Here is a 23520-nt window from a genome sequence, read left to right as displayed (position 1 = left end):
CAACACAGTGCCCAGTGAGTACTGTTGCTGCATTTGTTTACCCTTTATCCCTCCACTTTTGTGCTCCTCCTTATACTCCCATTGACTTATAAAGAACTCACAAGAACAAAAAGAAAATAAAAACAGCAAAAGAACCCTTTTGTTTCCATTTTCTGGAGTTCATTTTGATAAATATTATTTTGTATGCTTGGATGCACATAGGCATTGTGCCTTTCTGTTCCTCTCCTAAGAGTGTCTTCTGGTGGTCTCACTGTGTGTGAATGCCTACAGACCCATATAATTTATTATGTTCCAGTATTTTTAGATCTACTGTTCACATTTGAGAGAAGACATGTGCCATTTGTTTCTCTGAGCTTGGCTTTCCTCACTTAACATGATTGGTTCTAGGTCCATCCATTTCCCTGGGATCGCCTGTGTTTAGCACTGAGCTTATTTTCTGTACTATGAGTTTGCTCTTTTGTTTTCAATATGCATTTGTAAAAAAATCTTTCCTGCTCTCCTTGCACCTGTTGTTTTGCCATCATTTTCCAAAATTTTTCATAAATTCCCAAGAGAAAGAATTCCCCTGAATTACATAAAATCTAGATATTACAAAAGAAATAATCTCCATGACTCTACATGATTATTCTAATTTACTAAGTGAAAAAAAATCTCCAAGAAACAAGTAATGAGGTGAAACCCATCTTACAAAATCCTGACTTTTGTATGTAATAAAAGAAGAGACTGGGCTTGTGTTTGTGATTCTTCCCAGTCTGTTAACATCTGACTGGTAGTGAGTGAAGTAATACTGAAGGGGTGGCAGAGGCCCAAGGGAATAGGTGATTTACTGGGAAAGAATGAGAAATAGAATAAGATATTTCTGGGCGTGGCCCAGTGTGTACCCTAGGGATTACAGGTACATTCTTTCCCTTGGGAGTAAGAGATTGGAACATTGTGGTTCAAGGCAACTCCAGCAAAAAAGTCAGCAAGACACTATATAAAAACATTCTGGGGGGCTGGGAAGTTGGCTCAGTGGTAAAGCGCTTGCCTTGCATGCCTGAGGCCCTGGGTTCAATTCCTCATCACCACATAAACAAAGAAGAAAAAACCGGGAAGTGGCTCTGTGACTCAAGTGGTAGAGCGCTAGCCTTGAGCTGAAGAGCTGAGGGACAGGCCCAGGCCCAGAGTTCAGGCCCCACGACCGGACCCAAAAAATAAAAAAAAAAAACAAAAAACAAAAACATTCTGGGGTGGGACTTCATATGTATAATCCCATCCACTTGGAGGTGGTAGGAAGAAGATCTTGGCCCAAGCATGAAATTGTATCTGAAAAAATAAACTAAAAAGCAAAAGTATCTGGGGACATGGCTGTTCTTGGAAAGGCAAGCAAAGTCAGTTGAACAATTTCCCCAGATAAGGATGTTTTTACTTGACTGATTTGTAGAGAACAACAGAATTAGTGGAAGAAGATGAACTGATCCTTTAGTGGTCCTTCATTAAATAAAATGGAATCAGACATCTATACATTTGCCAAAAGCAAACTATTTATAGTAGCACCAATCCAGGGCATACCAAAACTTATCATTGAGTGTCGTCTCAATTGTCAATTCTAGGCAGAACTGCTAAAATCCCATGACATCTGAGTGACCTTGGTAGTCTAATTCCAGGCTCTTTGCCAGCCTCTAAATATTTGCAAATTTGCACACATACACGTGCCTGTCCCGTGGCTTGAACTCAGATATTGGGCGCTGTCCCTGAGCTTCTTTTGCTCAAGGCTAACGCTCTTTCCACTTGAACCTCAGCCACACTTGTGGCTTTTTTGTGTTTAATTGGAGATAAGTCTCTCAGATTTTTCCTTCCCAGGCTGGCTTTGAGCCACACTACTCAGATCTCAGCCTCCTGATTAGCTAGGATTATAGGCGTGAATCACCAGCATCTAGCCAGATTTTTGGGGAGTCTTTTGGGGATTTTTGGTTTGTGTGTAGTAGCAGTAGTAGTTGCTGCTGCTGCTGCTGTTGTTGTTGTTGTTGAGACAGGATCTTACTATGTAGCTCAGCCTATCTTGGAGTTCTCAATCCTGCTTCAGTTTCTGAGTGCTGCAATTACAGGTTTGTTCCATCCTGCCCAGGTGCTATGAGATCTGTAACTCACAGGGTGTGTCACAAACTAGCTGGCTGGAGTCCTTCTGCTCTACCCAGTAGAAACACTGGGTGAGCAAGCAGAAGCTCCTCTAGGTATCCTGTGAGATCCAGGAAACATAGATTATCTACTGGCTCCTCTGAAAGTGGGCTGAACAGACTGCTTAGGACAAAAGTATCTGCACCAATCAAGGCAGTCCACTCATGCCAATGAAGAACTGTATTTCAACCAATCAGGGCAGTCGACTCAAGCTAGTGAAGGAGTGTGTTTGAATTAAGCAGTGTAGACATCTGTACAGATGAAGGGCTGCTCCAGGGTAAGAACACTTTATGTGTGTGTGGAGGGGGGGGGGAATGGCAGAAAAATGAGGGAGTTACAAGAAATATATTCATTACCTTACATATGTAATTGTAACCCCTCTGTACATCACCTTTACAATAAAATTATATTTAAAAAAGAACACTTTCTCTAGCCTGGGTGTAAATTGCTGCAAGGTTATCTAGAGTTTGTTGAAGCTTCCCATAGAAGAAAGTTAATGCAGGCTGTCTACTGGAGCCAGAGCTTGCAGGAGCCAGAGTCATACTTTGGATTCAAAGTGGCATGTGATAGAGCCATCTTGGAGCCATCTGACTTCATGGCTGGCAGTCCCTCACTAGAGGAAGCCTTAGAGAAGGACATTAACGAAATGGTTACATCTCCCCAGCTCTCTAAACCCCTGCACAACTTAAGGGAACAAAATATTTCAGAGGTTTTTTATAAGAAAATATATCATTAACATTACCAGTGTTGTAACAATATTTAAGAGTGCCATGACATTGTAACCATATTTAGGAGTGCTAACTCCTTTCCTCTATCTAGGGAGATGTGGTCTTGTCCATTGGTTTCATGTAACTACAAATGCCTTCTTCCTGTCCTATCTCGAGTAAGACAAAATATTGTTGACTATTCTCCCACAGATGCCCACAGCATGTAAGATCTCAAGAAAGAGCATCTTGAGTCTGGGCAGAAGTAGAGCCCCACAACCTGGAGCTAGATGCCTCTCTGAGTAGATACAGTGTTGGCAAGTTCCTTGGTTAGCAATGACAACAACAGCTGCAGTAACAAACTCAGAAGCAAGTTCTGAGTTTTCAGCAACCTGCTGTATCTGTGTCTTGCTTGTATGGTCATAAGAATTGAACAGCTTTCACCTGCACTCAGGTCATTTGGCATGGGTCTCAGTAAAAAGAAAACGATCAGATTGAAACTACCAGTAGAAGGACAGAATCTTAGACTTGGGAAGATATTGATTTTTTTCCTGAGACAGCAGGAACATCCAGAATAAGCAGAGAAAGGATGGTTGGAAAAGAAAACAAGAGAAAGATTTCTGGATCTCTAGCCTCTGGAAAAGAGTTAAAGCCAAAGGATTTTTTTTGCAAACTCACATCTTTCTCGTTGTGGAATCTATTATCCACAGAATCTCTAATGGGGGTGAATTCTTACCAGAGAATCCCAACATAGATGAATGGCTGTGCATAAAGATACAGAAAGAGTGAAACTCAATGACAACCTGGTCTGTCCAGTGTAACCACAGGGCAAATCAGACAAGAATGGGTCAGTAATCTGCTGAACACATGAAGAAGAAACTTGGTGGGACATCAGTAGTGGCCTGAGCTGGTGAACTGTGTTCATCCATAGGGTCTCCCGTTAGGGGGGAAATGTGGAATGAACTAGAATGCTCCTGAGAGTGAGCAACAGGTCAGATGAGCTTTTGAGAAAAGTAGTAATAAAATAAACCTTTGCTTGGGTGGAACAGAGGATAGGACAGTTGTGCAAGCCGGGGATAGATTTATTCTGTAATAATTAACATACCAGGGCACCGTGCCACCCAATGACGTGACAGTATTAGGTGGCAGCATTAATAAAGCCAAAGGAACAAACTGGTAGTAGTCAGAGCCTGGGTGGAAAACTATAGGCTTGAGCTCTAGGCCTTTGGGGGAAATGGTCATGGGACTCCAGGTAGCCCTTCGAGGGCTCACAGGACTGCTGTGCTTGCTGTGTGTCCTGCCCTGGGCCAGAGGTGGGAAGGTGCTGGTGTTTCCTGTGGATGGTAGCCACTGGCTGAGCATGCGGGACGTGGTGAGGGAATTGCACAATCGAGGCCACCAGGTCTTGGTCATGGCCCCAGACATGAACATGCACATCAAAGAAGAGGAGTTCTTCATCAAGAAAGCATATGCTTTTCCACTCACCAATGAAGAATTTCACCATATTATGCGTGAATACTCTGAGTTAATCTTTAAAAATGAACATTATTTGAAGACCTTTTTAAAAAATGCTGCAACTTTAAAAATCATGGCTAAGTTACACACGACGTCTTGTGAGAACCTCGTGTACAACATGACTCTGATGAGCCATCTGAAGTCCAGTGCCTTTGATGTGCTGTTAACGGACCCTGTTCTTCCCTGTGGGGCAGTGCTGGCCAAGTACCTGAATATCCCGGCTGTGTTTTTTCTACGCTCTCTATTCTGTAGCCTGGAATTTGCAGCTACGCAGTGTCCAGACCCTTCGTCATATATTCCTAGGTTCCTGACAAGGCATTCAGACCACATGACCTTCTTGCAGAGGGTCAAGAATTTTCTCTACCCTTTTCCCCTGATGTATATTTGTGATTTTTCATTTACCCCTTATGCACGGCTCGCCTCTGAGCTCTTGCAGAGAGAGGTGTCGGTGGTGGATATCTTCAGCCACGCATCCGTGTGGCTGTTCAGAGGGGACTTTGTGTTCGACTACCCCAGGCCTATCATGCCCAACATGGTCTTCATCGGGGGCATCAACTGTGGCAACCGGAAGCCACTCTCTCAGGTCTGTATCCTATCGATGTTCCAGACAGAAAACTTAAAAAAAAACAAAACAAAACGGAATTCTTAACTTTAAATGCTTACTTCTCTGCTCATCATTCCAAATTGATGTCTTTCCTTCTAATCATCTTTGGTGACAAACTCTAGAAATGTGTATAGCCCTTTACTTCATAAACCTGCCTCTCACAGAGAGCCCTGCGAGGCAAGGAGAGCATCTTCTAACAGGACAGATGGCAGATCGATGGTGAGAATTGATCAGATTTTCTACCACAGGTAACAGTGTCTTCCTGATGGGGAGGTTGGGCAGGAACAGGGGAAGTGAGCTGGGTCTTGACCTACCAGGGGAGTAATGCTTGCAGATTTGCAGTATAAGTTTAAGGACCTGGCATGGTCGTTTTAATCATGCTGTTTGTGAAAGGATGGGGATGGCTCACAAGGGTCTTACATATTCATTGGAATTCAACAGAATCTCATGTGCAATGTAGCTTATAGCATGTGGTAATAAAGTAGCAGTGTTCAACAGTCATATCATATTAATTAGTGACTGCAGAATGGTGCTGTATGTGTTCCTTGATGCATCCAAATCACCTGCGCATGTGTGTGTATACAATGTGTGTGTATACAATGTGTGTGTGCATGTGCATGCTTGCTGGTCTTGGGGCTTGAACTCTGGGCCTGGGTGCAGTCCCTGAGCCTTTTGCTCCAGGCTAATATTCTTATCATGTGAGCTACAGCTTCACTTCCAGCTTTTTCTTGGTAGTTCATTGGAGATTCAGAGTCTTAGAGACTTTCTTGCATCGTTTGGCTTCAAACCACCAGATTTCAGTCATCAGAGTAGCTAGGATTATAGGTGTGACCCACCAGCAGTTGGTACAAATTGTATATTTTCTATATGAAAATCTAAAACCACAAAGGGCTCTGCTTGGGGAAGTCCAATATAACAAACCTTACTTTTTACTGGGGAAATGCAGAGCATGAGCTGTGTGTTTGGTAATCAAAACATTGACCATTTCCTAGTTCAGTCCTAGTAAACCAGTGGCTATCTGTTATGCTAAAGTGGTTTGAGATGGGAGAAGAAGAAAGGAATCTCTTTATTCAAAATCCAGATGAGAAACTTATAAATTTCCAATAAGCGAGTAATAGATTTGTCAAGGTAAGGTGTTTCTCTACCAGTCTGGAAATACTGGGGTTTGATTTCAGGGCCTAGTGCTTAGTGGGCACGCACTTTACCTCTGAAGTTACTCCCACAGACTGTTTCCTCCCCTATTTTTAAAGTATTTTTGCCATAGGGTCTTACTTGTTGCCCAGGCCAGGCTGGACCATTGTTCCTCCTTTTTGTGTCTCCCAAATAGCTATGATTACACATACCACCACTATACTGAGATCCTTGTTTTAGGTAGAAACCCACTCACTATTTTTTGCACTGGCTGGTCTAGAACCAAAGTCTTCCCAATCTCAGTAGTGCTCAATACTAAGTAGCTAGGATTACCAGCATGAGCTATCCTGCCCACCACCTACTATTTGCAGAAAAACAGAATCATCTTTAAACAAAAAACTGATTTAAGTGTATTTGAACACAGTTTGGCCTCTTCTAAAGTTTTCCATTGTAAGGGGTAAATGGAACCCCAAAACTCACTGTGTTAAAGCTCTGGCCAGAGGAAGTGTGTGGGTCTTGGAATGTTTGGATTCTGCTGAGACTGCTTAAATGCCGGCGTCCCACACTGGCGTGACTCTCCTAGCCTGCCACACTCTGGAGGGTGGTGATAGTGACTTCATGAAAAGCCTGTGTGGCAGTGGACTGGAGGTGTGCATCTCCACAAAACAGGAAATGCCCTGCTTTCTAGCATTCACTTGAATCATCCATGAAAGATGAATGGCCTGTACAGGTATATAGTAGTACATATTATCTGAGCTTAGAGAATTGATAAAAAGTTGTTTGAAAAATCTTTACATGCAATGCTTTGTAATTCTGTAAAAAGTAGTTCATTTTCGACAGTACAAATCCAAGACATATCAAAAACCTGACTCCTTACTCTGTTTTAAAGGAGCCTACAACTGTACCTATAGATCCATGACCCGAGTGACCTTGTATGCCAGGCTCTCTGCTTACCATTGAACTCTGTGGACCATCTTTAACCCACTGTGTAGAGACATATACACTCAATTCTGTCCTGTCTGGCCATTTCCACCATACATAACCATGGAACTGGGTCTGTTCTTTTCTCATCCCCTAACTCCTGACACCCCTCACTTCTTCAGAGCCCAAACCACCACAGAAAACCAGTGAATATGTTCGCTTGTATGACTTTCCTTGCCTATGAGTAAACAAACTTGTTTTTTCAAATCCCTAGTAAATTCAAATCCTGGCAAGTTGTTTATCACATAGGAAGCAGCTGCCCAGATACCTCTGTGACTTTTTTTTTTGTGGGTCCGGTTGTGGGGCCAGAACTCTGGGCCTGGGCGCTGTCCCTCAGCTCTTCAGCTCAAGGCTAGCGCTCTACCTCTTGAGCCACAGTGCCACTTCCGGCTTTTTTCTTTTTGCTTATGTGGTGCTGAGGAATCGAACCCAGGGCCTCATGCATGCAAGGCAAGTGCTCTACCACTGAGCCACCTTCCCAGCCCCCTCTGTGACTTTTTTTAAAGTGGTTTTTCCAGCTGCTCCATAATCCCATGGGTATCCTGAATCCCCTTTTCATGCCATGAGTTATGTGTCCTATCATGCAGGTCAGCCTCTGGGGGCCCTAAAGTATATCTAAACCTATTCTCACATATTCCAAGCATGCAACAGTGTCCTCGGGTCCCATGACCTCTCTGCAGTCACGAACTTTGTGCATTTTTAGCCTTCTTCAGTTTTCCTTTTTTACCTACTTTCTTGGATAAAGAGATGACAATGGAGGATGGGACACTTTGTGGTGAACCTATTAAGACAATCAGACCCCAAAAGGTCCCCATGTAGGACAGGACATCAGCTGTGCCAACATTTGACTTTCTCAGCTGGACGTTTGGCACCCCACCTGCTCAACATTTTCAGGTGAACCTCGCGTTTATGTAGCTACGTTGACTATGTCCCCAGCATGGCAACAAGTTGGTGTGGCCTTGGAAAATTTATTTTATATTCCCAGAATGTGTCAGACTGAGTGCAGTCCTGATAGGTCACCAAGACCATGAGACTTCAAGGTAATGACCTAAATATTTTGCCCTCAGCCTTCATGATAGTTTGTTACAGAAGCCCTAGAACTAATTATACTCACTTTACCAGGTTTACTTGCTTCATAAAAGTCTAGGTTCAACATAATATATAATACATAATAGTCAACTCTTCCTACATCACTAGCATTTATGTACTACTTTAACCCATCTTCAGTTTTACTTTACAAGTACTGTACATTTCAGGAAAATGTAGTTAAAAAATAAATCATTCAAAAGTTAAATCATTCAGGGCATACTACCTGGCTGTTTTCCAACAGATAGGGAAAGGTAAGGTTCAAGGAGCTGTGGAGAACAGGTTTTTCAGGCACTTGGAAATTATCTTCATCTGCCTTTAAATTTAATAAATAGCAAAGTGCATATAGATATTTACAAATTTTAAAGACCCTCAGATATCCTATTTGTATGGTCCAAACAATAATTACAAATAGGCTTTGGTATGAACTGTTTATATAATCTTAGATACACTTGTTCTGAAAATAGAGGTCACTTGCAATCTTAAAAAAATGCTATTTCTCAAAATGTACTAAATCAAAGGGAATTATATAGGTGTCAATGCAACTGCTCTTTGCCATTTATTGCCTGCTCTTTGCCAGAGATTTTAACTCTCAGTCTTCTTCTACTTCCATCCTCTGCTGGCCGTTCTCCACGGTTCTTTTACTGGTGATACTTTTGCTATTAATTGTTTGGGTGGAAGTGGACGCAGACTTGAAGCTGTCTGTCCCACCACTGCCATAGAACTTGGAGAAAGAAGAAAGACCTCCATTTCTCAGAGAACCATAGGATGTGAATCTTGTGTGGAATGGAGAGAAGTGAGCCCCAAAAGCTGGAAATTCAGTGAAGGTGGAGAAAAGGGGTGTGAACCCCCTGCTCCTGCTTCTGCGGGGGGTCCTGTGACCCCCCAAAATGTTCTCCAGCGGGGTCCCGAAGAAGTCGAAGGAGAAGGGGTCCTGGCCCGCGAAGAACTCCCTGAAGACGTCGGCGGGGTCGCGGAAGCTGAAGACGCACTCGAAGGGGTCGTGGCAGGGGCGGCCCGCGGCGCCCCCGCTGTCCTCGCCCGCCTCGCCATAGCGGTCGTAGACGCCGCGTTTCCTGGCGTCCGACAGCACCTCGTAGGCCTGGGCCACCTGCTTGAATCTCTTTTCTGCCTCCTCCTTGTTCTCGGGGTTCTTGTCAGGGTGCCACTTGAGCGCCAGCTTGTGGTAGGCCTTCTTGATGGCGTCGGTGGAGGCCTGCCGGGGCACGCCCAGCACTTGGTAGTAGTCCACCATGTTGGGGGCTGAGGAGGGCGGGCAGGGCGCGGCCCTGGGGCCAGGGCAGGGCAAAGGCAGCAGCAGCTTCTGGCTGCTGGCTGCAGGCTGAGGCTGCTAGCTGAGGCGGAGCGTCGCCCTTGTGACGTGGCCGCATTTCATTGGTTCAGGCTGCCTTGGTCTTCTCATCCCAGAATGCAGTGCTCCAGGTGGCGGGGAAGGTGGGGGGAGGGTTGCCTTGTTGCCTAGTAACCATGGGCCTAGGCCTAGGGCCAAGCTAGACCCTGCCTCTGTGCACTCCTCGAGCCGTGCTCTCTGCCACGTCCAGAGGTGTGGTTGCCTCCAGACTTGAAGAACAAAGCTAAACGTGATGAAGAGAGAGATTGGGGAATCTGGGTGCCTTAGAAAATACTTGTTTTAAAATCAAATAGACTCAAGTTAGGCTTTCCCCTCTGCCTGGGGTGGGGGTGGGGAGGGTATAGCGACAAGAGCTGGTTTTTCCTCAACCCGGGCCTAAGGAAAGTCTTATGTATGGTGTGCGACTTCAGCCTCAGTGTTTTTGGCCTTAGCACCTGTTTGCTTCTGTTCAGTATGTCATGTATTACAGGCAAAATTCAGACAGGATAAACAGAAGTTCATTAATAGCCATAAAAGTAGTCATATGAACATAAATCATATAAGATAATACTTTCAAAAGAAAAAAGTCATTAAGTGAGGTCTTTTTTTACATATTTTAAGTCTCTTTAGTATCCAGCTTCATAGCTGAGAGCTGGATTCTCAAGTCGGCTTCTGTGTTCAACCTCATGTGATATCACATATTTGTATTCTGGAATGTGCTTATGAGAGACTGAGAGTGAAAAATTCAAATAGTATCGTTGTTAAGGGACATAGGGTGTTGTAAAATTTTCCTGAAAAGTTCTTGAATAGCCTCAGGGTTACCTTGTCCATATTCTGCTAACCATTGGTTTAGTAAATCAGAATCATTCTATCTTTGTTGGTGGTTTCATGTTATATGTAAACATGGGCTACACTGATTATTTCCACAGAAACTGCCAAGTCATTATCTGATTTCCTTTTCAATGTTGCTTGACATCTGAGTTCATTCACTCTGGTATCTCATTCTCTCCTGAACACTATATTCTTTGATCAGTTATGAAGCAACACACCAATGGAGGTCACTTAGTTCTAAGGGGAAAACGATTAACCAATGAACTTTCTAAAGTTTCATCATGAAAGATTATAGGACTGAGTGAAATATCAGGACAAACTGCCACTTGAGTTTATATTGCATCAGGTGACTGAACTTGAAACCCTTGAGGTGGCTCTTGGTAAGCATGCAAGAAACAGAAATTGCAAGCCAATCAGGAATGAAGTTCAGTGTGAATAAAGCAATTAGGGAAAGTAAAAAATAGGGAAGGGTGATCAGAATGGCTAAAGCAGAGAGAGGGTTCCACGCTGAAGTACTACAGCTTTAAAGTGGGCAGTTTCTCCATGGCTTTTCCAGCACACTCTCCAGAATGGCTGGCTAGTAATGTCCGTGGTCAATTGTATAGGATAAGGATTGTGTTGGACAGCAGTGGATTCCCAGAGAAGAGGGTTTAGTGCTTTGTGGCACTCTGTCCAGTTTGGAAGAGGGGTGTTGCTATCACACTTGTTCCTGACACTTCCCTTTGTCCATGGACATACCAGGCACCAAGCACCAGGTGGTGCATGAATACCTTCTTGGTTCCCAGGTTCTTCCATTTGCCTTGTGCCCATTTACTTTGATTGGGTCATGATGTGAGGCTCACAACTTTGATTTTGACTTTTAACTGACAATTTCAATCAGGGTTTTGTACATTGTTTTTAGTACACAAAAAACAATGTACAAAACCCTGATTGAAATTGTGTACTACTGCAGATCTTGAGGAATTGTTAAAAGCAGAGACTGTGAACCAGCATATAGTGTTTGGTTATTAGCTCTGTCAAAAAGCTACCACAGGACTCTTAAGAAATATTTGTGCTCTTCTGGACTTCAGTATCTTTGTAAAAGGAGGAAGATACTATCTGCCTCTTCTATGGGACCATGTACTATGTGTTACAGACAGTACTTGACCATATACTGTGAGCTTAATAAATATCAAATCTGTTTTTGTCCACCTGTCCTCTTTGTCTTCAGAGTGATTATCAGAATTTCCCCTGGACCTTGGATCAGTGTGATGAGTCCAATCGAACTTGCTTCGTTTGCTTATGTATTTTGCTTTCTTATATAGAAAGCATATTCTCTCCTTGGAGCAGACTTATACTTAAGTGCATTTCTTCCCCAGGACAACACTGTTCATTTCCATCCTGACAAATTTCACAGTCTCTAAGGTCCTGCTTAATCCATTTCAATTGTGAGTCGGTTTCTCTTTATGGAATGTGGATTCTGGGAGGAGAGACTTCATCTGTGGTGGTCTCAGCTGCACTGTTGGGACTCAGCACTGTGCAGACTCAATAAATATTTGTTAGATAAATGAAGAAAAATGATAGAGATAATCAGGCAGAGCCTCAAATGAGCAGTGTGGAAGAAACATTCTTAAGGAAGGCTTAAGAATTGCACTATTGTTGTGTTGTTTTCTTTCAAAAAGTTCTTCTAAGGCCAGGCTTTTGTGGCTTACATCTGTAATCCTCGCTATTCAGGAGGCTGAGATATTAGGACTGCAGTTCAAAGTGAGCCTGGGCAGAAAAGTTTGTGGGACTCTTCAATTTACCACCAGAAAACCAGAAAGTGGTTCAAAGTGGTAGAGCACTAGCCTTGAGCAAAAAAGACCTCAGAGACAATGCCCACGTCCCAAGTTCAAGGCCCCCCCCCCAAAAAAAAACAACCGAAAAAGGCCTTCTAAAAACAGTCTATTTTGTTTCTGGAAAGGAACTTTACTTTGTCACCTAAAGTCCTTTTTCCTTTCTGGTAATCATTTTCTTTCGTTTTGTCATTCTATAAAATGTATTCTTCAATTATCAATTCATGAAAGACAAGGGCTAACAAACTTCTTCAGATTAAGAGAGATTTAAGATATAAAATAAAAATATTATCCTGGAATGGATTCTATGGGGTAGAGGAGAAATTCATATAAAAGATATTAGGAGAAACACTTAAAATAATATAAACTACAGATTATTATATCAATGTTACATTTCCTTGGTGGTTATTCTTGTGGAAATACACTCCTAAATATTAAGAGGTGAAGGAACATTTGCTTATATAACCTAGACACAAATAGCTCAGAAAAAAATACTGTGGTAACACTTTATCAGTTCATGAAAATGACTATTGTATGGGCCCCAAAGTGCCAGAGATCCTTTGCGTTCTGTGTTTATTCTTGAATGTGATTTGAGGAAGGAGTTCTACTCTGGTAGCCTCGTAAGAAACCAGGTCATGCCCCACCCTCTTCATCTCAGCCAGTCAGCTTCCTGAGGTCCTTGCAGCAGTCTTTGTGGACATGTAGCTTTAGTCACAGGACACAGTCAAATATTAACATCAGATGCAACTTAGTTCTTGCTACATATGTGCAAGTGAGGGTGGATCCATGGCCAGACCAAAGACAGGCACACAATGATTGTGATGTCTGGAAGCCTTCGTCCACTCATCCTTGGCTTGCTGCTATGTATGCTCAGCTCCTCTGTGACCCATGCTGGGAAACTGTTGTTAATTCCGATGGATGGCAGCCACTGGCTCAGCATGCTTGGGGTCATCCAACAACTTCATCAGAGGGGACATGACATAGTGGTCATAGCGCCAGAGACCTCGTTACATATAAAAGAAGGATCATTTTACACCTTGAAGAAGTACCCTGCGCCCTTCAAGAAAGAGGACTATGAAGCTGTTTTTCGTAACTTAGGGCTCAGCGTTTTTATAGAAGATCCCTTCCTGCAGCGTTTCGTCAGACTTTACAAGCAAGCCCAAAAGAATGCAGAAGTGATTCTGTCTATCTGCTCCCACTTACTGCACAACAAGAAGTTCATGGCCTCCCTTCAGGAAAGTGGCTTTGACGCTGTGCTGACAGACCCTTTCCTTCTTTGTGGCCCCATAGTGGCCCAGTATCTGACTCTGCCTACTGTGTTCTTCTTGAATGCATTGCCTTGTGGACTGGACTCTCAAGCTACCCAGTGTCCCAGACCGATGTCTTATGTGCCCAGGATTTTTTCCTTAAACCCAGATCGCATGACCTTTCTGCAACGAGCAAAGAATGTGCTTTTTTCTCTGGCTGAGAATTTTCTGTGCAAAGCAATTTATAGTTCCTATGAACCACTTGCCTCAGAAATCCTCCAGAGAGATGTAACTGTCCAGGACCTTCTGAACCCGGGAGCTATCTGGCTGTTGAGAGATGACTTTGTCAGGAATTACCCCAGGCCCATCATGCCCAACATGGTTTTCATTGGTGGCATAAATTGCCTTCAGGGAAAACCAGTATCCCAGGTGTGTATTTAAGTGGGACTTTTATATGTCTATATCTGCAAAAGCAAGTGCTGAGGATACTGAAATTGTTTCAGTTCTTTTAATTTCTTTCTTACGAATCTCTTAGGCTTGAATTTGCTTGTTCTTGATATTCTGAGTTGTTTGTTTATGTCTAAGACTTCCAGAGAGTATATTTTGGGCATTTTATTCTGTGTAATTTAATTTAATTGAAGTAACAATGCAACAAACATTCAATATTATGGGCACAGAATTCACCTTGCAGAGAACTAGAGTATGCAGCATGCATTCTGCATTGGACAGGGGCATCTGGCTTCATTTAGGCATTAGAATTTCAGATCTTTTGAAATAGTTCTCTGACATTTATACATCCTGGCAAGGAATCTTGCTTGCCTTTCGGTCCTAGTTAAAAGTGCCAGTTTCTAGGTAATCTGACAAGAAGCTAGATCCTGAAGCCTTTCTTTCCTAATAAATGACAATGCCTTTCTTCTGTCTGGGTGAGAGACTATCTCTGTGAAAGGTAGTAATTCTGAGTCAATAGGTACACGTTGGGTCTGAGAAAACTGGCCGAATGGAAGGTTAAGGAAGCCAGAGGCTTTAAGACAGTTAATGACCAATAGGAAGAAACACATGAGGACAGGAGGGCTCAAAGTATTTGTGCTTGACTTGGAATGCCACATCATGAAGTGATATGTTTCTAACATATAGTCTAAGTGGATTCTACAGACGCAAAAGATGTTTGGGAAGGGAAATTCTCAGTAGAACTTACGAGCTATTTGAAATGTCTCTTGTGAGGTCTGGGATATCTTAGAATGGGAAAGTCGCTCTCACTGGGGAAGGGTCTCATCTCTTTCTCTTTTAGAAAGGAACAAGAGTTGGGACAATCAAAGGTTATTTTTTTAAAGGGTTATCTTCAGTTGACATGTTGGTTGTTCCAGGGACTTTGAAGCAGGACAAAGTTTCAGGGTAGTTTTGCCAACTAGGGGATGGATTTCTCTTTTATGAACCCTAAAAATGATTCAGAGAGGTGTTGGCCACCATTCCACAATCTGTGCTGTTTGCTTTGCTGTGTTCTGTACATAAATTTGCGTGTCACTGAAAGTCTAGTTAAACCTGTTATTCATCGTTGGATGTTTGTGAACCTGTGGGTTTTGATGTTGTATTAATCTGGGTTTGATTCTGTATTAGTCATGTCTTGCTAGTTGCTGAGTGGGCATGATGGGGTGGCCCTTTCCAGAAGAGAGTTGGTTCCTTATGGCTAGAAGGAACAAAATTCCTATGAATGCAGGTCAGCCTTGTTCCATCATGCAATCTAGAGAGTCTAAAGGACACTATGAAATGAGCTGCCTCTGGTGAAAAAGGAGGAGTGGGGGAATACCAATGCAAGATGATCCTGGGGCAGAAGGACTCCAGAATGACTATCCTCAGGACATTCTTTCTACAGACAAAAGATGCAGGATATGGCAAAGAGAGAGGAATCTTCCATTCTGACTCCTTAGATGGGCTTGGGGGATGTGGCCAAGGTCCGGCTGCTGTGATGAGCCAGGGGATTGAAGAGGCCAAGAGTGGGAGCTGGCGGGAGGAGAAGCATGCCTCCGAGAAGGTTGTTGAGAGTCTGGGTATTTCCTAATCCTATTCAGATTGAGCTACACAGAGCTCGGGTCTCTGTTCATGCATGCTGAGCCCTGTCAGAAAACGTGTATCCCACAGGTAAGGAGACCAAGGTTCTGGTTAGCCCAAGTCTATTCAGGGCCTTTCAGTTGGGAGTAAACATGACATGATCTTATGAGTGCCCTGGGGCTTTACTCAGAGGGACCTGTCACTGTCAGTAGGTGCGCCTGTGGGATACGCGGATATATTGGTGTATATATGTTCTTACACCTGTATATGCATATGCCTTTGCTTTTCTTTTGGAAAATTAGCACATGACCTGGATTCTTCATCTCAAGGGAACACCACAGATAAGCAAGAAATCTTCTTCCTATGGAAGGAGGAATAAGGAAGGAGATTAAGCTACAGAATTTAGTAGTTTTTGTGTAGCTAAGCAAACACACCAGAACTCCTGATACTCAGAAGACTGAGACAGGAGGATTGCAAGTTCAAGGCTTGCCTAAACTACATAGTGGACTGTTTTTTTTTTTTAAAAAAAAAACAAAAACAAAAACAAACTTGTCTTTATTTCATACACGCATTTAAACACCTTCTCAGCAGGAATGTGTCTCAGAGTTCAATTATGTAATCACACTAAGGAGTATGAGAAAAAGTGAACTGGAAACCTCTCTTTTGGCTGTAGGAATTTGAAGCCTACATCAACGCCTCTGGAGAACATGGGATTGTGGTTTTCTCTTTGGGATCCATGGTCGCAGAGATTCCAGAGAAGAAAGCTATGGCAATTGCTGAGGCTCTGGGCCAAATACCTCAGACGGTAAGACAATTCTCTGATTACTTAATTGTATATTCAAAAAGTTCTAACCCCAAACTTTCAGGATCTCAATACATTCAATCAGTTGGGCGTCTGCTGTCATTTCCTAATTGCTAACCTGAATTTTTAAAATCTTAACTATTCTTAAATGATAGTCCATCTAACTCAGAAGGTTTTTTTTTTCCTTATCAAAGAGAATCAAAAGTGTTATGGAGCTGGGCACTGGTGGCTCATGCCTTTAATCCTAACTACTCAGGAGGCTGAGATCTGGGGATCACTGTTCAAAGCCAACTTGGACAGGAAAATCTGTGAGACTCTTATCTCCAATAAACCACCAGAAAACCGGAAGTGGGGCTGTGGCTCAAGTGGTAGAGTGCTAGCTTTGAACTGAAGAGCTCAGGGACAGCGCCCAGGCCCAGAGTTCAAGCCCCACAACTGATAAAAAAAAAAAGTGTTATGGAGAATTTAGTTAAAAATGAACATGGTATTGGTTCTTCATATTATATAGGACAGTTTCTAAAAAAAAAAGTTGGTTAGGACAGTGAGTGTCTAGCCTATGTTTTTGTGTGGAAAGTTCTGCAGGCAAGTTGTTTTATAAAGTAAACTTCTCATTGAAGCGAAGAAAATTAAAAACCATCATGAGGTGTAGATGACGAGCTAGTGCATGGAGACGGGAGCACACTCTTGCCACCAAGCCCCACGAAGAAGGGTGGCCAGGAAGCAGTCTTATCACTGCACCCCCACCCTTTACACAGCTTCTGTTCATTCTGTTCTATAATTCATCCATTTTGCCATCTTCTGCTAACTCGCACTACATACCACCATCTTTAGCAAACTCTTACCATAAGAACTGATATTACAATGTTAGTTCAAATAATAGAGAATCAAAGGAAGACTTAGCAGGAAATTAAGAATAGACACTTTAGATCCATTGAGGAAGCACACACATCACCATTACAGAAGATTTTTTCCCCTAGCTTTTATAACAGATTTTTTAAAAACCATATGTTCTTTTATAAAACCTTGTCCCTTTTGTCTCTGCAAGGTCCTGTGGCGCTACACTGGAAGTCGACCATCAAATCTTGCCAACAACACAATACTTGTCAAGTGGTTACCCCAGAATGATCTGCTGGGTATGTTGGGAGAATTTGCTGTATAGATCACTTTGGGGTTAAATTAAGAAAATGGCCTAGACATGGGTTTTAAGAGAGAATTGCAGCCGGGTGCTGGTGGCTCACGCCTGTCATCCTAGCTACTCAGGAGGCTGAGATCTGAGGATCACAGTTCAAAGCCAGCCTGGGCAGGAAAGTCTGTGAGACTCTTATCTCCAATAAACCACTCAAAGACCTGAAAGTGGCGCTGTGGCTCAAGTGGTAGAGCGGTAGCCTTGAGCTGAAGAGCTCAGGGACAGCGCCCAGACCCAGAGTTCAAGCCCCACGACCAACAAAAAAAAACTGGTTAACTTGAACATACTGTGGCTAGAATATCTTCTATAGCTTTTTATCTTTTGTGTGTGTGTCAAGCTTCAACTTCTCCCTATCATTTTGTCAAGTGCAGCATTGAACAGGAATGGGTTCTCAGGGTATTCTCAGAATTTAGACAGTAACAGACTAGAAAATGTAGCCACTGGCCCACAGTCTCCCTCCTTGCTTTGCATCTCAGGTCACCCAAAGACCCGGGCATTCATCACGCACTCTGGCTCCCATGGCATTTATGAAGGAATCTGCAATGGTGTCCCCATGGTCATGATGCCCTTGTTTGGCGACCAGATGGACAATGCAAAGCGCATGGAGACCCGGGGGGCTGGCGTGACTCTGAATGTTCTTGAAATGACTTCTGATGACTTAGCAAATGCACTCAAAGCCGTCATCAATGACAAAAGGTAAGAGTAAAGAAAAAAATCATACCTGTAATCCAGCCATAGCATACACATTCCAATCTGTAGAAATCTTGATTTATTTTTCTCTCTTTACTAACATATTATTTATCCAAATGAATCTCATCATTTTATTTCCACCTATGCACACATTTTGATCACATCCACTCCCTTTAATTCTGATTAAGCAAAAATTCTAATTAATCAAAAATCCAGATTTATAATTAAAACACCTCAGGGTTTGGACATTTCCTATATGATTTGTCATAGAATTTCTTTAAACATTTTTCCTGGTAGATTTACATCTTTAATATATAACAACAACAACGACGTCACCAGAATAGACAGGTCAAAAGTTTCCAAAAAGGAAGATTCCATGAAGATAAGCAGTGTCCATAAGATAAAACAAGCCAGTTCTTACACCCTCTGTCACCCTGGGAATTGTGAGATAGTTTTTCCATGAGGCTCTGTAAACATGGTAATTAGAGGATATCACAGACCACAGCTTAGAGCAAAAGCAAAGATACACTTAGCCAAAGATTGGCCCTAAACACTTCAAAACACAAAACATTGGAGCATATGATCTCTGTGTGAAATTTAGTGTATTGCCGGTAAGTTTCCTGGTAAATAGACGATCAAAACTTTATTGGATGAAATGATTGCTGGTGGTAGATTTCTACCAACAGTAGTAATGTATGTATATACATCAAATAAATGTGCACGTGTGTATTTGCCTATGAGAGTGTGTATACATGTGTGTGTCTATACAAGTTTTAGGGGTGTTGTCTTAGCTTGCTTTTTCTTGTAATCATAGAATCCCTGAGCCCTGATGATTCATAAAGAACTTTGTCTCATTGTTCTGAGTTGGGAGGTGCCAGACGGGGCAGTTATACCTGTTGAGGGTGACATGCTGTGTCCATCAGTAGGCAGAAAAATAGAAGGAAATGGGTATTAGTATGTGAGAGACAAAATTCAAGGGTCATAGTTGGTGGCATGTCTCAAGCGGTAGAACACGGAGCTTAGCAAGTACAAACCTAGTACCAAAACAAACCAAGCCAAACCAAAAAACCCTCTCAGGGCACCCTCCTTTCATCACAATGTGTGTTTGAGTACTAGCCTAGTCCTGTGGGGGAGGCAGTAATCCTGTGATAACTAGCTCTTAAAGGCTCCCTCGCCACATGGTACCATTGCAGTGGGAATCAAAGCTGCAACACATGACCTAATGGTGGATACACCAAACCATAGCATTGCTAAACCCATAGCTACTTCCTTTAGAAAGAGCCATTAACCCTAGCACAGGACGGTGGGGTCTCATTCTTTCCCTCCCATTGTCTCCTTGTGTCCTGGCTTGTCAGCATCTGGACCTTCAGCTCTCACATCACAGTCAGCACCCAACTTCTTCCAGATGCTGATGAAACTTGTTTTTGAGCTTTACATATTCCTATCATTTCCATCCTTTCCTTCAACCTAATAGCTAACTACTTGGAACTTAAAAAAATGACTTAGAAGACATTCCCTCAGACATTTTTATTTACAAGAACACCAATCAGTTAATTTATGTTCTTATTTAAAACTTTTTTGGGGTGGTCACGGGACTTGAACTCAGGGGCTTGGGCCCTGTCCCTGAGCTTTTCACTCAAGGATAGTACTCTACCACTTTGAGCCACAGCACAATCCCACATTTTTTAAAACTCATTTATATCTGATTGAGTCCCCACATTTGCAACACCCTATGTTGGAAGTATACTTCTACAATATGAGGAAAAACAGAAACATTTGAAAAAATCATTTTGTACAGACAACTAGGCCACAATAAGTATTCAGTATATATTAAATAAACGGCGAGAAGCTCTAAGAAAAATCTACCACCAGAGAATATCTATATAAAAGGAAATTGTGTACCAGGACATCTATGTGTCAGATATTTTTATTAATATTATAATTTCTTACCCAAGTAAGATGAGATTTTTTTTTTTAGTCCAGTCATGGGGCCTGAACTCTGGGCCTGGACGCTGTCCCTCAGCTCTTCAGCTCAAGGTTAATGCTCTACCACTTGAGCCACAACGCCACTTCCGGCTTTTTTCTTTTTGTTTATGTGGTGCTGAGGAATCAAACCCAGGGCCTCATGCATGCAAGGCAAGCGCTCTACCACTGAGCCACCTTCCCAGCCCAATGAGAGCTATGTTTAAGCACAGCAATGGTCATGACTTAGGAGTATCTTGTCTTCCTTTTTCTGCCTTTCCTTTTGTTCTTTCCTTCTTCAGTCTCCTCCTGCTCCACTTCCTTCTTCCAATGTGTCCACACCCACAGCTGAGCCATCACCACACTTCAGACCCTGTTGTTCTGCTTCAGCCATCAGCACTGTCCAAAGCAACAGCAACCTCTTCCCAAGAAGAGGCCACACCGACACCACCTCAGCCTCAAGTTAGCACATGAGTCAATGTGTCAACAGTTGAGTGGAAGTTTATCATAACCTTGTCAACAGTTGAGTGGAAGTTTATCATAACCTTGGCACTTTCAAATGACTTTTGTTTTGGCCAGATGTAGTTGTTTTTAACTTCAAATGGGATGCCACTGGCAATTTCTGCATGTCTTTTCCCTTTATTTAAAAATATACATTTTCTATTTTGCTACAAAGTACAATGCAATAATTTATAAAATTCTTGGTTCTTTATTCTATATACCAATACAAATATCTCTAGAAGGAGTGTAGAAGCAGGGATTAACTGTTTCTAAACTTATAACTTTGGCTTCCAGTTCCTTCCCTTCTTCCTTTCTCTCACCTTCTTCTTCTTTAAACAAATGGAGAGCATGTATCATGTGTGTGTGTGTGTGTGTGTGTGTGTGTGTGTGTGTGTGTGTGTGTATGTTCACAACCACATGCATGCATGTATGTTCTTTTCTGGTTATTAAAAAACACATAGCTCGATGCTGGTGGCTCATGCCTGTCATCCTAGCTACTCAGGAGGCTGAGATCTGAGGATCATGGTTCAAAGCCAGCCTGGGCAGGAAAGTCTGTGAGACTCTTATCTCCAATAAACCACCAGAAAACTGTAAGTGGTGCTGTGGCTCAGGGACAGTGCCCAGGCCCAGAGTTCAAGCCTTACAACCAACAATAACAACAAAAATCCCTGATTAGCCATTACCTCTGGGAAGCCAGCCTAGGGAGGACCGTGCATTACCCAGGTCCTCCCTCATTCACTAACTGTCTTTGTGTCTAGCTACAAGGAGAACATCATGCGCCTCTCCAGCCTTCACAAGGACCGCCCCATTGAGCCCCTGGACCTGGCTGTGTTCTGGGTGGAGTATGTGATGAGGCACAAGGGGGCGCCACACCTGCGCCCTGCAGCCCATGACCTCACCTGGTACCAGTACCACTCCTTGGATGTGATTGGCTTCCTCCTGGCCATTGTGCTGACAGTGGCCTTCCTCATCTTTAAATGTTGTGCCTTTGGCTGTCGGAAATGCTTTGGGAAGAAAGGGCGAGTTAAGAAATCCCACAAAACCAAGGCCCATTGAGAAGTGTTGAAAAGTAAGGGGAAATCTTGACATATTCTCCAATCATTTAGACACTTGGAAACAAATTCCATATCAAATTCATTTTAAGAATAAAATTCTTAAAAGGAAGTTCTTTGTACAATTGGGATCCCCAGAGCACTTTTCTTTAAAAATAAAAAGAATCCAATTGCTGTACATACTTATGGTAAAGCACTGAATATACATTCTGCTTGTCTGGTTTCTTTAATCTGACTGCACCTGTCAGCCCTCAGATGGATTATAGAGCAAAACCTAACACAGTTCTTAATTTTCTTGTTCATAAATGTAGACCCTTTAGGGACATATGTTTCAAACACCCCCTGGCTTTGGATGACTTTTAACACTGTCATCCACTGTAATATTGTGATCAATTCCTGTCCAGAGATTGTTGGTCTTTACTTGTATCCATACTTCATAGGGTGTCACCTGGTGTGTTTAAAGAAGGAAGTTTTCATACCTTTAGAGTATGCCTGATATGAATAAATGGCTTGGAGTCCTTGAAAACACATATGTTTTAAGATTGCTGGGTGCTGTATTTGAGAGGATGATCACTGCTACCTCAGATGGATCTGTATTTGATGAAAGCTATAGAGGTGGGCAAAAATGTTTTTTCAAATGTTTCCCCAAAGCAAGATTTATTAATAAATTCTTACAAATACATTTCTAGTGTCTTCTCTCTTCATTGTTATTGTACTTACTTGTTATGAAATGGTGTTTTGTAATGATGAACACCGGTATAATTATGACAGAAAATTTGAAAAGTGTAAAAGATATTCACACATACACATAGAAGTAAATTCCATGTGTGCATTTCATGATAAGAGAAAAATCACCGGTCACTGTATTTCCCAGAAATACCAGTATTACTGCTATCCTTCAAGGTCTTCCAAAGGCTTCTGTGTTGAAGACCTGGCCCTCAGCCAGGGGCTCCACTGGTGGTGGAACCTTGGAGGGAATCTTGAGACCCTTGCCCATTTCTTCCTTCTTCACTTCCTAGCTTCCATGAAGTGAGCAGCTTCTCCCACCCTGCTTTCCCCCCACGGAGTGCCTCTCACTACAGGTTTCAAGCATTAAGGTCCAGGGACAAGGGACTGAAACTTCTGATGTTGTGGGCCCAAAGAAACGTTCTCTGTCTGTAAGATGTTTCATCTTGGGTACTTCTTACAGTAACCAAAAGCTGATTAGCACCTAATATTTTGGAAAATACACATAACTACATGAACGTACTGTTTTCTAATATTGTATATTAGTCTGTCTCACAACAGTGCCATGAAACACCTGAGGAGAGAATAGGTCCGTTTCTCTCACATTCCTGGAGGTTCAACGGTGTGGTGCCTGCGTTGGCTCAATGCTGGCGAAGCTGACAGAGATGGGGCAGCATGGCAGGTGTACATGACATATGAACAAACAAGTATTGGGAAAGACGACGGATTATGATGGAAGGGATGACATTAAGCAAGATGCTTTATACTTACAATCCGACTTGCTGAAGTGAAACTTCTTTATACAACTACTTAGAAAAGAGCAAATAAGTGATTATGTGTTAAAGCAAAGAGAGCGGTGTTTGGGAGGGAGCTGGAGACCATTGGAATCTCAGGATCTCCTCTGAGGACACATTCCAGTGATCTGAGGACCTCCTGTTAGGTCTTCAAGGTTCTCACCTCTCAATAGCACCACTGTGGCTGCCAGTCGTAACCAGAAAGGCCTTAGGAGGACCTTCCAGATCCAAGCTATGTCATCCTGCCACTGGCCCAAAGGTTCATGTCTGTCTCACAATTCAACTGTCCCAACAGATTGAGTCCAAAATCTCATGAGAGACTTAAGGCAAACTCAAATGT

The 23520-nt window shown here is 42.6% G+C and overlaps 2 protein-coding genes across 7 annotated transcripts in view; one reads left to right on the top strand and one right to left on the bottom strand.

Moving 5' to 3' along the window:
- The window catches only part of LOC138820744 (UDP-glucuronosyltransferase 1-6-like), a 144078-nt gene extending 121736 nt beyond the window's left edge, over positions 1-22342 (top strand). For 4 of the 6 annotated variants that reach the window (XM_070012827.1, XM_070012963.1, XM_070012912.1 and 1 more), the window contains exons 2-5: positions 16141-16272; positions 17315-17402; positions 17932-18151; positions 21367-22342. In XM_070012827.1, coding sequence (XP_069868928.1) covers positions 16141-16272; positions 17315-17402; positions 17932-18151; positions 21367-21664 — 738 coding nt within the window. In that variant the 3' untranslated portion in view covers positions 21665-22342. Of the gene's footprint in view, positions 1-4044; positions 4960-12941; positions 13851-16140; positions 16273-17314; positions 17403-17931; positions 18152-21366 lie in introns of those variants that run through there. The other 2 variants (XM_070012666.1, XM_070012590.1) reach the window with 2 other exon arrangements.
- Positions 8713-9530, bottom strand: LOC138821065 (dnaJ homolog subfamily B member 3-like). The gene has a single exon (XM_070013208.1). It carries the CDS (start codon positions 9431-9433, stop codon positions 8771-8773), a length of 663 nt encoding a protein of 220 aa, XP_069869309.1. The 5' UTR covers positions 9434-9530; the 3' UTR covers positions 8713-8770.
- Positions 22343-23520: the final 1178 nt, after the last annotated feature.

Source organism: Dipodomys merriami, unplaced genomic scaffold (assembly GCF_024711535.1).
Source record: "Dipodomys merriami isolate MVZ:Mamm:240054 unplaced genomic scaffold, mDipMer1.0.p SCAF_1, whole genome shotgun sequence".
NCBI lineage: Eukaryota > Metazoa > Chordata > Mammalia > Rodentia > Heteromyidae > Dipodomys > Dipodomys merriami.
This window is presented reverse-complemented; position numbering and strand designations above follow the sequence as displayed.